This window comes from Patiria miniata, unplaced genomic scaffold (assembly GCF_015706575.1).
Source record: "Patiria miniata isolate m_02_andy unplaced genomic scaffold, ASM1570657v1 HiC_scaffold_4, whole genome shotgun sequence".
Lineage (NCBI taxonomy): Eukaryota > Metazoa > Echinodermata > Asteroidea > Valvatida > Asterinidae > Patiria > Patiria miniata.
Window position 1 is genome coordinate 1 of NW_024037071.1, and position 15,955 is coordinate 15,955.

The following is a 15,955-nucleotide window of genomic DNA, read 5'->3' on the forward strand; positions in this document are numbered from 1 at the left end:
CATTTTTTGTCGACGGTACCTTGTTTTGTTGACGATAGCTTTTTTGTCGACGGAGGTTGTGGTAACTGTTCCTATCCTGAAGCAGGTTAAGGCCCCCGACAGTTGTAAAATCATTTAATTGCAAGACACTCCAGCGGCCAATTCCGATCGCCGCACGCAAATGTTAACTTGTGCGCTCTGCGTGTGACTTTGACTGGCGTGGCACAAGTTGCAGGTGGCAGTTTCGAATATCCAAATATGTGGTCAACATGCACTTTAAGTAATCGAATACTAAATTACTCGAAAACGGACAGCTCTACAGGGAGGCTGCATCCGAATCTCTTTTCTAGAGCCATTGTCTACTTTTCTAGGTTCATAGTTACAGCTACGTGTACTTGGATGTGGGCACATTTTAACAATACACGCAACCGTAGCTCGGAATACTATTGAGGACATGGCCTTACATTATTTTCTTGTTAGAGCTATTGCCCAAGTCCTTGTCAAGTACAACTACTTGGAACAATATACGTAGCCGTAGCTCTGAATACCCGTTTGGGTCACACCCGTAAATTATTTTCCTATTTTTGTTTGTTTGTATAGTTGACTCTGACAACCAGAGGCCTACCCCAACTGGATCCGACCACTAGCTTCATGTACATGTGTAAGTTTGGAGATCTACCCCAGCCTGCCACGGTCGTCTTCACAACCACCACATCCTCCGTCCGATGCTTAACGCCCCCTATTCATCACTGCCATCAACAGTGCAAGGTAAAACTGGAGATTGCGGAGAACAGTAGTAAAACAAACAAAATAGCCACTTTTATTTTTATAAAGCATGCAAAACACAAACCAGAACCGTCTTTCTTTTAAAAACTGATTTGTCCTTGTGGAATTCATATTTTTCAAGACAGATGAAAACGTAAACCCCAAAAGCCTATTTCCCATTGGCAGAACTACAGAGGATGTTAGGGTGTCTCTTGGGCTGCAAAAATATAGAAAACATGCAGAAAAACACAGCAATGCCTGATAACACCCCTTCCCCCGCGCTTCTTGGCAGCCAACACCCTCCCCCCTCTTGATCCAAACCTGGATCCGTCCCTGTTTCCCCTCTCACAAAACTGAGTATAGCACACACATTTTTGCATACTCAGTTGTAAAGAATCGCAAGTTGTAGGGTACTTATTTTGGAAATGAAAATGTGGAGACCATTTTGCATCCGAAAACTATGTGCTTAAATTGCAAAGAATCACACTATGAACATAGAAAGTCATACAAAAGCATATATTGTCACATTTTCAGACTTTTTTTTATTGACAAACACATCCATGATACAACCAGAAAATGCTGTCAGTCAATGTTGCCCATTTTGTTATTATATCTCTTTTTTTTAGCCAATTATAAGAGACGTTGAAACCTGAAAAAAAATACAAGGTCCAAGGACTCGGGAATAAACCATCGTAAACATCCTTCAACTGGCTCAAATTGTGAAATGGAAATATATTAAAACATTGGATGAAGTGAGTTAGCAACTGGTACTCCAATTAAGATAAGCGCGCACCGGGCAGTGTATCCAATGATGCGATAAACGTCGAGGGTTCAACTTAGCATGTCTCTGGACTTATGCGTGAATGTGTGTCGGTGATGAAAGACGGTCTTGCTATCCTAGGTATCACCATATACATCTTGATATTCACTCGGAGACGCTCCATTTGGGCAATGGACCCCCCCCCCCGCTCTGACACCCCCCCCCGCTCTGACACCCCCCCCCAAATATACAGTAATAATAATTACTTTATGTCCGCCTGTCCGCAACAATCGGACATAAACAAAAATCCGACGGGTCTGCCGCCCCCCCCCGTTTGAGCAAACGAATGATAGAAAGTCCTAGCCCTGTGCATGCAGTTCTCTGATTTTAATAACTACCCAGTTTGAAAATCAAACATAGGCCTATTTTATCTTTAATGTGATTGCATCTCAGATTGTTGTTGCACCCTCCTCTCCCTGAAATGGCCCAATCCTGAATTTCGTTTGTTTATCTGGAAGGCATCTAAATAAACAACATTTTAAATAACTTGAAACAAGTCAATCCTAAGTCAGTGCTGCTGTTTATAAAAAAAAACCTTATAATTTGTCAGGAAATAAATACAATGTAATACAAGTGTAATACAATGTCATTAAATGTGATACAATTTATATGTAATGTCATACAATGTAATACATGTGCTAATGTACTGGACAGCACCATTTAATTGGCCTCTCGATTAAATGTGCGGTATAGTGTTCATGTTTTGCTGTTAATATTGTTTTATTTTTATTTCTTGGTTTTTGTTTCCAGGCGTCCTGATGGTGACACTCTCCCTCCATTCCACTGAGACCAACAAACTCATCGTCAACACGACCTTTGACTTCTACGACTGCAGTGCCTTTGATAGCTGCACCCAATGTGTGGCCGACTACCTGTGCAACTGGTGTGTCTTTGAGAACAGGTGCATGGGCAACGCTAGCAGCTGCATTGCCTCAGCTGTCATCGTTGGACAACAGGTGAAAATGACTTTCATTTGGAAAAAATAACTATAAGGAAAGAAAAATGTAGGCGCGCCAAATCTATTGAAGAGGGGATGGTGTGATAAAATATTTGACTGACTACTCCTTGCTAGAAGTTGGCTAGGTACTTTGTCACCCAGCCACCGCAAAATCGAACTTTCAGACAACAGGTGACCCAAAGTTTGGTTGCATATATGCCGACAGACCCACCCACCCTAGTGATTCCCTGACAATCAACTGAAATTGTATTTGATTTACTCCCAAAATATTAGATAAATATTGGAATCATTGGGTAAAACCTTTTTAAACATTTTAAATACATTATTAACAGCCTTTAAATGGAATCAAAGCAATGCCTATGGAATCAAAGCAATGCCTATGACATTCAAGACAATCTCTAGCAAGTACTATTTTGAATCACTATTTAGACTCACAGTATACAGAGAGTTTAAAGACAATTATGTTGTCAAAGAATGCCAGACTTATAGCCCTATAACAGTCCTGAATCCTCCGATTTCAATACGATTTTGCACACCCCCTAGGTAGTTACAATCTCCAAGACATAATTACGTTGGCTAGTACGGGCATTGGGAAATCATTACCGTGCTACGATATAAACATTTTACTGTTTTGTTTTTCAATCATATCCGAGATATAGGCCTATGAGATTCAGGAGGACATGGGAGACTTTTGAGACGTTGGTGGCAGCATTGTTTACCTCAAGCTAAAGTGGACGTCCTAATAACGCAAACGATGGAAAAAGGGCCGGTGTGTTGGCTGCCACCAACGTCTAAAAAGTATCCCATTGCTCATGAATGAAGTTTTGAAATGTCAAATGTGTTTTGATTATCACATATTACTAGTTGTAAATGTGATATGCACATTCTCATCGGTCATGCCAAAACTGGCACACAACTGAAAGATAGTCAGCTATACAATTTGGTTTAGTCCGATAAAAAAAAAGGTGGTCAAAATTGAAATGCCACGACTCCATATAAGTGGTTGCAACTATTAGACGACAGAGATTGTATCGGAAGGTACACAAAATTAATTATTAGTTTATGTTATCAATTTACAGGTGCAAATAGACACAGACATGAAGGGAAAAGATTACTGCCCAAGGATTGAAGACACTCCAGAAATTCTCATTCCAGCTGGGGAACCAGAATTTCAACTTTTGACAGTGAATGTTGCCAGACTCCCTGTAATGGTAAGGGCAAACGCTGAAAAGTAACTATTACACGACGTTTGATTCAGTTTTGTAGCCGAGTTCATCACTTGTCTATCAAAGGTCCTCTGGTCCTATTTCAACTCACAAAATATTCCAATGAGCTTTGACAAAGGCATTCCATTGTGTATTGTTCACTTATAACCGGACTTGTGAATGAACTTCTGACGGATTTCTTCAAAATGACAGCATGCCATCAGAAGGACTAATGTCACAGGGATGTTAGTGTCATTACTATCTTGATAGCTGCAAATTGTCCACTCTGCCTTTAAATTGCTATTTAATGCATCTAGCAGTCCAAAATGAAACACCACACAGAAAAATCCATTCATAAATACTTTTCGATCAGAAAGTCAAAGAAAGACAACATTATAATTTTTAACGATTTTGTTCAAGAATTTTACTTCCATGCTTCGTGAAACACCTCTATATGTTTATGGTATGTGCCTTGCGCGAGTAGTACTACAAATCTCCTTATATACCGCGCAATGTGGCGCAGAACGCAGCAGTGCTGGGGAAAAAAGCGGTGTTTGAAATTAGTCGGCGTTTTTAATTAACCGTTTAGAGAAAACCCCCCACGTGACGGGCTTTGACCAATAGGAATAGGTAAACTGTATTTTTTTATATTGAATTGTGAACATTTTAAAAATTTGATTCATTTGTAGCCTGACAAATCATCATATTCTTTCCGAGAAGAATTGTTCAATACTTTGCAGCATCCACCATGTCCGCAGTAAATAATCAGTCGAGCTGGAGACAGGCGGGCGAGACGTTATTTACTGCTTGTTTGTCTCCATCTTGATGTATTCGGTTACTGTAGTTGGATTGTTTAACACTGTCAGCCACTTCAATGCAAGTCTTTAATTAACTTATATTTCTTCCATAGTCTGGTTACACGTGTGTACTAAGGCACAAAGAATGGGCGACGGAGAAAACGACTGCAGGCATCGTACTCAGTGACACACAATTCTTTGCGCGCATATGAAGGTGAGCAAGTAGATTCCTAAGAATGGTTTATCAAGAATCTGGTGATTATCAAAAAGACAGAGGGTGATGGTAACAGACACAAAACTGATCCGGCAAAATGCACTAGTACATTCCGTTTTGATCTTTGTCAAAATTCGACACTAATTTACAGCAAGTACGATACAGAATTAAATTGAGCACATGTTTTGCTATGATGTATATAAACAAAGAAGGTAATTCATTTGGAATGAGGCACATGTATACAGATAATGTGAATATCAATATTTTCAGTGCAGAAACATGAGCTCTGAATAATACAGCATTCTCTTCAGGGTGGATTGAGTTTAATATCTTAGATGAGAATAAAAATCTCATACAACAAGTCCTTTCAGGATCTGGTATTCTTTACAAGGATGCCGGTATTTCTGAAATAGTTTTAATTATATGCTATTCTAGTAATCATTCTATCTTGCTAAGATTCAAATAGTTTATTACTATATATTGTGAAAAATACATCAGGGAAGGATTACCAGGGGTGTTCTATGTAATAGGCTATAGCAGCTGGGTGTGGTTAAAATATAGAATATATATTTATATATATAAAGGTTAACTTTCAATGTGTTGCATTCTTTACCTATAATGATGTTTTTCATAATTAAAGTTACACAATTATACAAAACATTTAAAGAGACCAGTCATAGTAGTAATGTTTAAATGATGGTTACTTGAACATCCCCGAACCTGTTCTTTTGTGTACATGTACGTGTGAATGAGGAAACAGGCTTTAACGGGGATGAAAACACGGAGCAATGGCTCTTTTCCCTGATTAACATGTTTTCACGGAACATGGAAGAAGGAAGTTGTTAATATCTCTTAGACTTACATGTAAAGTGGATATTAGTTGTTCCAATAATTTAAAGGGTGTTCATTTCTTGTCAAACAGTACAACTACATCATGGATGAGAAAGTCCTCATTGCTGACTTACAGATCCGCGGGAGCAGTTTTGTTCTGGACAACCCAACCATGTTAACTGGTAAAATAATCAAGAAGTTTAGTGTTTAGACCCGTGAACCCCCACCATACCAGATCCATCCAAAACCGAACAGAATGTTAGTCTGGTTCCCATACCAACAGTTTCTGACTTTTCATGATGAATCTTAGGTTCGGTAGCCTCCGGTAATACATTGTATTACAATTTACGTCACGTGACTAAAACAGGAGGAATTCCTCCCTTTTCCGAAAATTTCCGAAGTTTGCCGAATTCGTTTCGTGGACACTCGGATAGCGCCCGAGTATTTCCGAGTATAATATAGCTTTAATTAACTGCTAATTGCTTATTTTTTTTTTAATGAGTTGATAATTAATATTCATTGCTTTCATTTAGAAAACTTGAAATTCAACAACGATTTTGTGCATCAAACATACTCGGATCGTATGGGCGAACTTTTTGCTGCGTCATGTACACTTTTGAATTTGACGACCGTTACCAAGATTTTCCAAAACTCGGTCTTCATTCAGCTCCGCCTACTAACAGTGCTATTTTGGTGCCTAATTTTGAAGATTCCCGATCAACATTAGTCAATGTTATCTTACAGCAACATCAAACTCTATTATTATAACTGTATAATCTTACGAAGCAAGTGATTTATTAAAAAAATTGATTAGAACATTAAAAGCTACAAGCGATAAAGCGAAATCGGAAACGAAGTCGAGTTTTGAAAAACTGCCATCAATGTCGTCAAGGCGTTATAATAATAATAATAATAATAATAAAAACAATTTATAACGCGCCAGTATCTGTCAAAAATGACGCTCATGGCGCATTACAATTGGGTCATTCCATGTCAGACCAACGCACTTTTTTACCTCATGTCTTCCGATTTAATAAAAATTGCTGTGCTTGTAGGTCCTAATGAGCAATGAATACACACCAATTTTTAGCCCGATCCGACCTACCATGTGGTCAGGGCAGAAGCCACAAAAAAATGGCATTTTTAGAGTAAAATACCACCCTTTTGGTATAAATATGTCAAAACTATGGCAATTTTCATCCAATATATGTGAATTTGGTTTTAAAATAATGAGGATTGCATGCTCAAATCACTTCTTTTGTCAAAATTAAATTTTGTGAAAAAAGTAGGTCACATGACCTTTAATATGCTATCGTGACCTTTGACCCATTTTTTGTAATAATGTATCATTCCAAAAATCAACGAAATAAAAATAACTTGCTAGAGCATGTCTTCCTCTATCAGAATCTACTAAAAATCAGTTGGGGTCTTCCAAATTTACAACTTTATGACTATTTTTGTACAGTTGGTAGGTTACAAATGAGTCAATTTATATACTTTACATAAGAAATTCACCAACACAACTTACTATTCTGTTTCTAAAGTTACTAAAATATATCTTGGTTTGTGAATTTCTCATTCTGAGGGCTGATGAGGTCTAACCAGACTCATAGTGTAAATTATCAGCAGTGGCGCACCCAGGATTTGGCTTTTGGTGGGGGGGGGGGGGGCGGGGGTCATAAATCGTTTTTTGTTCAAATTTCTGTAAAAGATTGGACCAACAAAAACTAGAATAAAATCAAACAAACAAATTGAGGGTGGGTTCAAGGCCCCCCCCCCCCCTCCTGGGTGCCACTGATAATTAGTTATCCCACGAGCGCGCTTGGAATATGAAATAATGCAATGCTGCTGTGACCCATATGCCACTCGATGCACTACATAATTCCGTGTTCCACGAGCGCAAGTGGGATTTATAACCAATTTATCTTCAAGCAAACTTGATATCAAATGTGTACACGCAGTGAAGATGTACGTGCATACATGTAGTGTTTTGGTCCGTTCTGCAGGAAATAACACAACATATGTACACGTACATTTTTAATATCTGGGGTGCAATATAGCTGTGCAATATTATATAAAATCACACAGTTGTTGCTATAGATGGACTAATCAGGGTCTAGGATTCAAGTTTGCTTGAAGATAATACTTAATATTACAATCAAAGTTACCTTTACTCATTCATCACTGTGCTTCTTGAACTTTAATGACTCTCACAGACTTGGCATTTTGTTCCTTTGAGGTGAATTTCACCTGGACGTGAGTCCGCTGTACTGGGTGAAGGCCTGGTTACTGTTAGTGGTTAGCACACTCCGAGTCCAGATATTCTGATTAGACAGTTTCTTTGGAATCAGAAGGTGGAATTTTGTTTTTCCTGGCTTTGTACTTTATACATAAAAATCTAGATTAATTTTAGTAACTTTAGAAACAGAATAGTAAGTTGTGTTGGTGAATTTCTTATGTAAAGTCTATAAATTGACTCATTTGTAACCTACTAACTGTACAAAAGTAGTCATAAAGTTGTAAATTTTGAAGACCCCAACTGATTTTTAGTAGATTCTGATAGAGGAAGACATGCTCTAGCAAGTTATTTTTATTTCGTTGATTTTCGGAATGATACATTATTACAAAAATTGGGACAGGTCACGATAGCATATTAAGGTCACGTGACCTACTTTTCACAAAATTTAATTTTGACAAAAGAGTGATTTGAGCATGCAATCCTCATTATTTTAAAACCAATTCACATATATTGGATGAAAATTGCCATAGTTTTGACATATTTATACCAAAAGGGTGGTATTTTACTCTAAAAATGCCATTTTTTTGTGGCTTCTGCCCTGACCACATGGTAGGTCGGATCGGGCTAAAAATTGGTGTGTATTCATTGCTCATTAGGACCTACAAGCACAGCAATTTTTATTAAAATCGGAAGACATGAGGTAAAAAAGTGCGTTGGTCTGACATGGAATGACCCAAGTGTAAAAAAATCAGAAAATCAAAAACAAATTAAATTCATGAATAACTAAACAAAAAATATTGTGAGCGTTCTGGAACGAGTAAAATAAGAGTTCAGGGCAACTTTAAATTGAGAGACAGATGACAGATAACGAATATCGAGAAGCAATTTGTTCCAAAGATAAGGACCCTCGTGAGAAAAGGATCGATCTCCCCAGGATGTGCAAGTATGAGGGACAACAAGCAAAGCAGGCGCAGTTCTAGAACCAATTTTTTTGGGGGCTAGCACGGTGGATCCAGATTTTTTTTCAGGGAGGTGTGCTGAAATGTTGACCGGTTATTTTTTCCAGACACTTCGGCCTCCGAAAATCAATAGATGGCGAGTGGGGGGGGGGGGGGGGGGGGCTCGGGCTCATGCCATATTTTCAATGGGGAGCACCAATAAAATCCTAAAATCATTCACACTATATTAACTAATGCACCCTTGTCACGGCTATTTCTTCTTAGGGGGAGACCGTTCGCATGTACATCACAATTCTTTCTTTTTGCTAATGCAATTTTTTTTTACGGAATTTATTTTGGGGGGGCTAGACAATTTTTTTGGGGAGGGGCTACAGCCCCCCCCCCCCCCAGCCACCCCGTAGAACCGCGCCTGAAGCAAAGAAGCATCACAAGATCTCAAACCCCTGGACGGATTGTATGGAGTTAATAACCCTACGTTGTATTCAGGAGCTTAAGCACGCAGACAATGAAAAACAAGCTTGTATTTGATCCGGTCAGCAACAGGGAGCCAGCCCAGAGACTGCAAAATTGGGGACGATATGGGCTCTAGAGGGTATCAGGGTCACAATACGAGCAGCGGATTTGTTTAGTCTTGAGCAAGCTAGTTGGTTACGGGGTAACAAAGAGTCACAAAGATCCAAATGAGAAGAAATGAGGGCTTGAACAAGCTTCTCTTTGGCTGAGCGGGTTAAGTACATCCAAATGAAACCCAAGTTACGAACTTAAAATCTGAAAATATTAGCATGTCATTAGCCTGTCACCATTGTGAGATGCATGTGAGATGCACATTGCTGATAACCACATAAAATGGTGATTGTCAAGAGCTGCATAGGCCTGTATGGTCTGTTTTTGCGAGGCCCTGCTTCATATTAATACTGTTGCTTTACATTGGGCTGGAAATGCATCTTCAAAATGCTTAAATGAATGTAGAATAGATGAATAAGTTGCCTTCATCCAGAATTCTGACTTAAAATTAACTGAACCTCTGGATGAAAGCAGTAACCACTTTTCTGGCACAGAATGGGGGAGCAATCAAAGAAAAATACTTGCATGAAAACAACCCAAAATGACACAAACTTTGACAATTTTTACTTTCATACTTGTAATAACATGTTGTTGAATAACTTTACACAGTGACTTTGTATAAGTGTGGGGTCAAACGGACCAATTGCGGCAAATGTCTCCTGGCCGATGCCAAATTCTCTTGCGGTTGGTGTAAACCGTCTCAGATGTGTAGCATAACGACGGCGTGCACAGACAGGCAGGGTTGGCTGAGTGGACAGGACTTGTGCCCTGATCCACACATCACCTCGGTAGGTATTTATGGAGTTTTTGAAAGCCAATAGCTTGTAAAAGAATCAGAGATTTGTGCTGAAAAATGCTACATAGGCTTGGGCGATTCCACGCCGGAATCGTTGGAGTCATTGCTTTAACGAAAACCTTTAACAGCTCCGATCCACGTCATATTACATATTCCAAAGTCGGCCATTTTATTTGTGGAATACAAAGGTATTCTTGCCCATGTGGCCTATTGCTGCCTGTCACTAAAGCGATTGTTTTTGTCACGAAAATGGTAGTTTTGCGTAACATTGTATTTGTCTATACAAATCAGATTTCCTATCATTGTAGGAATTTTCAAAGCGATTGGGAATAGTATGCAGCTAACGAAAATATGAGTATTAAAAGTGGGTAAACTTTCAGAAAGATCTTTCAAAGAGTTAAGTTCCAATAACTTTTTCGTTTCCCGCCAAAAACCAATGGAGTCCGTTGTTTGAGTAACTGGCAAGTCGCTATGATTTGACAGCTATAAATATAAACTGAAAATCTCCACATGCATACGAAGTGAGAAATTATGGTTATTCAAGCTTTTCACTCCTAAAACCAGTTGTGAACAAAACACCAGACGAGCGTATAAGCGAGGGGAAACATCTTGCGCGCACTTCCACTCACTTTCCATGACCCCAACACGTGATTTGTGGGAATAACAGCAAGGTCGTAAAAAAAGGGTTATTGTTTCTGTTCATGAGAAATCCTTGTGAAGCATGTCAGGATGTCGGCTAGGAGCATGGTTACTCATTATTCGTGTGATCGCAATCCGCAAAGTCTTTATTGTAGTGCAGGCGATACATTTTGAGTAGAAGTTGGTTAACGTAGCTATTTAACCTAATGTGGGGGTGCTGAATCTGAACATGATGGATACTAAGCTGAATTCTGAGATTAAAGTGGCTTTACCGCGAAATAAAAACAAACGAATAAAAAGGATTACTTTTGTAACTGTAGATTTTTAAACTCTTCATTTAGCTCATTTCAAGTAGCTTAAAAACAGCTAAATAAATCAATCTAATCAATTGTGTTGGTGTACTTCTACATTTTTAAATGCACTGTCAAACACTGTCAAATGACTTTTTGAAGCATTACTCTGTGAAACAGAAGTAAAAGACAGTGACAAATCAACGCTACTGAATTTAGTGCAAAAGAAGATGATGGTTTATAAGCCGGGTTTTTTAAGATTAAGGAGGCATTTTGTTTAAAATATGCAAATTTTCAAAAATATACTGATTTTATGAGCAAGTGCTTCATTTTTAGACAGAATTTATTATCATAGCTATTTTACCTAATTTGTGGGTGTTAAATCAGTAAAAAAGTGATTGATATTTAGCTATTAAATTTTAAACTTAAACCGCATTACCACCAATACAAAAATAAATAAAGCCAATAGTTTTTAAACTGTACATTTTCAAAAAATTCTGAAAAGGTTCTGAAAATAACTGAGAAAACTTCTAGACCAGGCCTAGAGTTTGTTGATTTTATACTGTTGTAATTTTTTTCTGGTATTATGCTCCTACATGTACATTTTTAAGTGCACTGTCAGATTATCTTGTGTATTACTTGAACCAGCAAAGGGATTTGTAAAAGGCAGTAACAAACAAAAGTTACGGAATTCAGGGCAGATGAAGATGATGGTTAGTGCTATTAAGATAATGATGAAATAAAAGGCACATTGTATGGGGAAAGCAGTTTTCTAAAATCAACTGCTTTTGAGAGTAAAGGCTTTAGTTTTGTACGGTTAGATAAAATCTGTATTGAGTTCATTCCTAGGTGCTCAAGTACCCATGTGCCTTAACTGAAGATTTTTTTAATGTGGTGTAATTTGTCAATGAGTCTGTGTGTATTTTCCAAGCAGCTGAATTACACTGAGTCTTTTGAGTAATGGCACAAAACATTTCCTTTATAACTAAGTACATTTCCTTTCAAAAAAATTGTGTCTAGTCCCCCCCCAAAAAAAATTCCATAAAAAAAAATGCACTAGCAAAATGTAAGAATTTGGGAAATGAGAAGGGTGCACTTGTACACTTTTAGTTAATATAGTGTGCCTGCTTGTAGAATTTTATCAGCGCTCCCCATTGAAAATATGGCACGAGCCATTTTAGGAAGATTTAGGAGTATACAAGATCAGCATCTTGAAATGAGTAACATAAAGAATTTGAAAGCTTACATTTAAAAAGTAATGATTTTATTCATATTTTGTTATTTCGCGGTAATGCCCCTTTTATCTCAGAATTCAGCTTGGTATCCCATCATTCACAGATTCAGCACCCCCAAAATAACCCCTGGTTAAAAAAACTACATCTGAAACTAGGCCAGTAAGCTTTGCGTTTTCTCCAGATTTTTTTTCCAAGAACGCGCCACAAATCACTGATGGGGGCTGATTTGACTGTACCACATGGTAAAGCAGTCGATATCACACGTCATCCTTAAATTTTGAAATAAAAGCAAACGAATCCAAATGTACCTCAAGATTAAGTTATGTATATATATCCGTTTCTGTTTACAATTCTTTCTTTTTTAATTCTGTAGTTCAGCCCCACGAGTGGTCATGTTGCTGGAGGTACCAGAGTGATCATCGAAGGATATAACCTGGGACAGGCCGCCAGCGACATCAAACAAGTCACGGTGGCTGGAATGCCATGTCAGACGATAGAGTACAAACGTGCAGAAAGGTACCGGTAGATGGTTAACGTGTATTGTCCGTGCCATTTTCAAGTTTCATCCCAAACACAGAATAATTATTTTAATGCTATTCAGTATTTAATGAGACATTAGTCGGCCAAACCTGAGTTGTGGAATTAACACTTATTCATAAATACCTATAAGACTGTTTACCAATTCCTATTGGTCGAGAGCCCGTCACGTGGCCGGTTTTAAACGGTTGATAAAAATCGGCTGGCTGGTCTTAAACACTTTTCCAGTGTCACATAAAATTTGGACTCCAACGAAATCCGGTGCCTTTTACCATTTATTGGTTAATCGTTCACAATTCTCACGTATATGGAGGTTCAAATGTGGACATCTGCTTTTCTGCTAACAGAATAGCAAAAAAAGCAGATTGAACGTGTTGCTAAAATGTATTTTTCTCCTTTTCTGCTTTGCTGCTACCAGATAAGCAGATTTTACTGTTTGCTCTGCACTGGGGGTTTAAAAAGGGACATCTGCTTTTCTGCTCCTAGAAAAGCAGATTGAATGTTTTGTCATTGTGGTTCAAAAGTGGACATTTGCTTTGCTGCTACAGAGAAACTGGACAGAGAAACTGGACAGATTGATTCCCGAACGCAACTATGCCACTCTAGATCCCACCATCTTTTGTCGATGGCGGGCTCGTACCATCTGTTGATGGGGGCGCTGTTCAAAACCGACCATTATGCACAATAACGTAAAGTATATGGTGCTTTTCAGAGCGATACATGCATGCAATTTAAAAAAAGGCACCCGGAACCGCCGACGCCACAAAAAAGGGCAAGTGGTTTTTTTTAAGGGCACTTGTTAACAAAAAGGGCACTCTTTGCAAATATTTTTTTTGGGGGGGGGGGGGGTAAGGGGGGTAAGCGAGGGTGAAAAAGGGTATTTGAATGGAAAAGAGCACGGAATCGATGGAGTCATTCCTTTAACGGAAACCTTTAACAGCTCCGATCCACGGCATATTACATATTCCAAAGTCGGCCATTTTATTTGTGGTTGAAAAGAGCACTCTTTACAAAATATTGCGGGGGGGGGGGGGTTAAATACCCCCTTACACCCCCCCCGGTCGCTGGCTACACCTATGTAAATGTATGGTATATTAAGCAAGTGATTTATTTAAAAGATTGATCGGAACATTAAAAGCTATAAGTGATAAAGCTAATTCGAAAACGAAGCCGAGCTTTGAAAAAGGGTCATCAGTGTCGTCATGTTTATTTTTAGCCGCGGCTGCTGTCTTACATACAGTTTATACGTGAGCGTCGGGAATAATCGTCAGGTCTGGGGACCAGACTAGGAAGTAAGTATTTCGTAGTTCTGCGTTCTGCGCCACATCTCGCAGTAGTACGTGCGACGTGCGCACCAATCTCCATATAAGGAATTGTTTTCGACTCACTCGCAAGAGGGACATACCATAGCTAGAGGGGTACCGAAAATCATCAAGAAGTAAACTTGTTGAACAAAATCGTTGGAAATTTATAATTTTGGACTTTTTTTTTTTGGCTTTTGGACAAACAGTTTCATGAATGGGAACAAATAATGTGCCTGGCCGGTATTAAACACTATGTTTAAAGCTACAGTCCATCATTTGCAGCTATAGGTAACTGACGTAATTATTGTTGAAGAGCATACTTAGTTTAAAGATAATAATGGGACTAAACTCCCTGTGAAATAATTCTTTCTGGCAAGCTGTCATTTTGAAGAAAACAATGAAAGAAGGCCTTTCCATGGAAATTTCCGTTATTAGCTTGTTTTTAATTCGGCGAACCGTGCGCAACCGTTGAAACGTCGCACGTGTACGCGCGCGGCTGCTATTATTCGTCAGTTCAGTGCGCGACATCGTGTAGCTGCAATCGGCTCAGCGAGAACGTGTTTTGGACGCTGAATTCATGCCTAAATCAAAACATGACTCAGCAACTTTTGATTTGAAATCAAAATCCTAGAATATTGTTTTCTCGGAATATACACCATTCGTAGAGCTAAAACTTCATCAGGTTAGTTGTAAAGCACCCTTCTTTAGATTTTCAGCACTTTTGTTGCTTCAAATGAACATAATGCACAAATTACAAATGATGGACTGTACCTTTAAGACCGGTTTGAGTCTGGATGCTGACCCGAGCCGAAGGCAAGGGTAATTATCAGCATGTAGACTCCAACCAGTCTTAAACATAGTGTTTAAAACTTTGGTTAAAGTTTCAATTTATTTGCGGCCCGACATTAATTCATTTCTCGCATGGCAGACTGGTACCCGCCTCCCTATCAGAATGGATTATGAAGAGACCAGGAACCAGTCTATTTGAAAGACTCATTTTGTTTATCTGCAAAAAGGAATAAAAATAAAAGCCTTTTTTCAGAGGGTCGCAGCTGCCCAAATATTCAGTTACAATAAAACATTGCAAGTTGAACAATTTTGTCAGGAGGAAAAACTTAAATCGTTTAAGAGCACACTCTGTCTTTGAAGACAAGTGCATGTATTTAAGAACCAGTCACTTTTTTTCAAAAGTGGAGGATTAATAGTCAATTCAAAACATCGTGGTTAAGGAATCACTTATAACTTACAAACAATTTTTGTCGTCATATGGTTCTACCCTTAACTTATATATCGATGATCTCATCATGCAAACCTTCAAATCTTAGTAGTTAATTTGCTGGCAAAAACCTCCCAGAATTTTTCAAAAACAATGTTTTTTTGAGGAATTGCATGCTTGAAGAACGAATGGGCCATGGGCGTCGCAAGGATTTTGTTAGAGATCGGCAAAGCACATTATTCCCCAAACTCCTTACATATTCTCCATTTATCAGGTTTTTTTTAGGATGGGCGGGGGGGGGGGGGGATTTGCCCACTGCACCACCATTAACACCCCTGCGGACGCACATGTTTGTAAATGTGCATTAAATTAACGGCAATATGGCTTTTTGTCTTCTTCTTTTGCGGGGGGGGGGGGGGGGGGGGGGTAGGGCCCACCTTGTCCTCCCCCCCCTTCGCGCCGCCCATTAAATGGGCTCCTGCCATCCACCATTATCTTTTGCTAAAAACAATTGCCTTTGGGCTTCTAAATTTTGGTTCCAACGGGAATCAGGAAGTAGGGTTAATGAGCAGGAAAGTTTGGAGTGCAGAAATGTTGATATCAAAAG

General features: G+C 38.8%; 1 protein-coding gene across 1 annotated transcript in view; it reads left to right on the top strand.

Annotated features, from left to right (window-relative positions):
* Positions 1–583: 583 nt before the first annotated feature.
* The window catches only part of LOC119739795 (plexin-A2-like), a 35,764-nt gene continuing 20,392 nt past the window's right edge, over positions 584–15,955 (top strand). Inside the window, exons 1-7 of the mRNA XM_038214869.1 lie at positions 584–747; positions 2,315–2,520; positions 3,602–3,733; positions 4,638–4,728; positions 5,629–5,751; positions 9,941–10,119; positions 12,665–12,807. Of these exons, the coding sequence (XP_038070797.1) occupies positions 705–747; positions 2,315–2,520; positions 3,602–3,733; positions 4,638–4,728; positions 5,629–5,751; positions 9,941–10,119; positions 12,665–12,807 (917 nt within the window). The 5' untranslated portion in view covers positions 584–704. The remainder of the gene's footprint in view (positions 748–2,314; positions 2,521–3,601; positions 3,734–4,637; positions 4,729–5,628; positions 5,752–9,940; positions 10,120–12,664; positions 12,808–15,955) is intronic.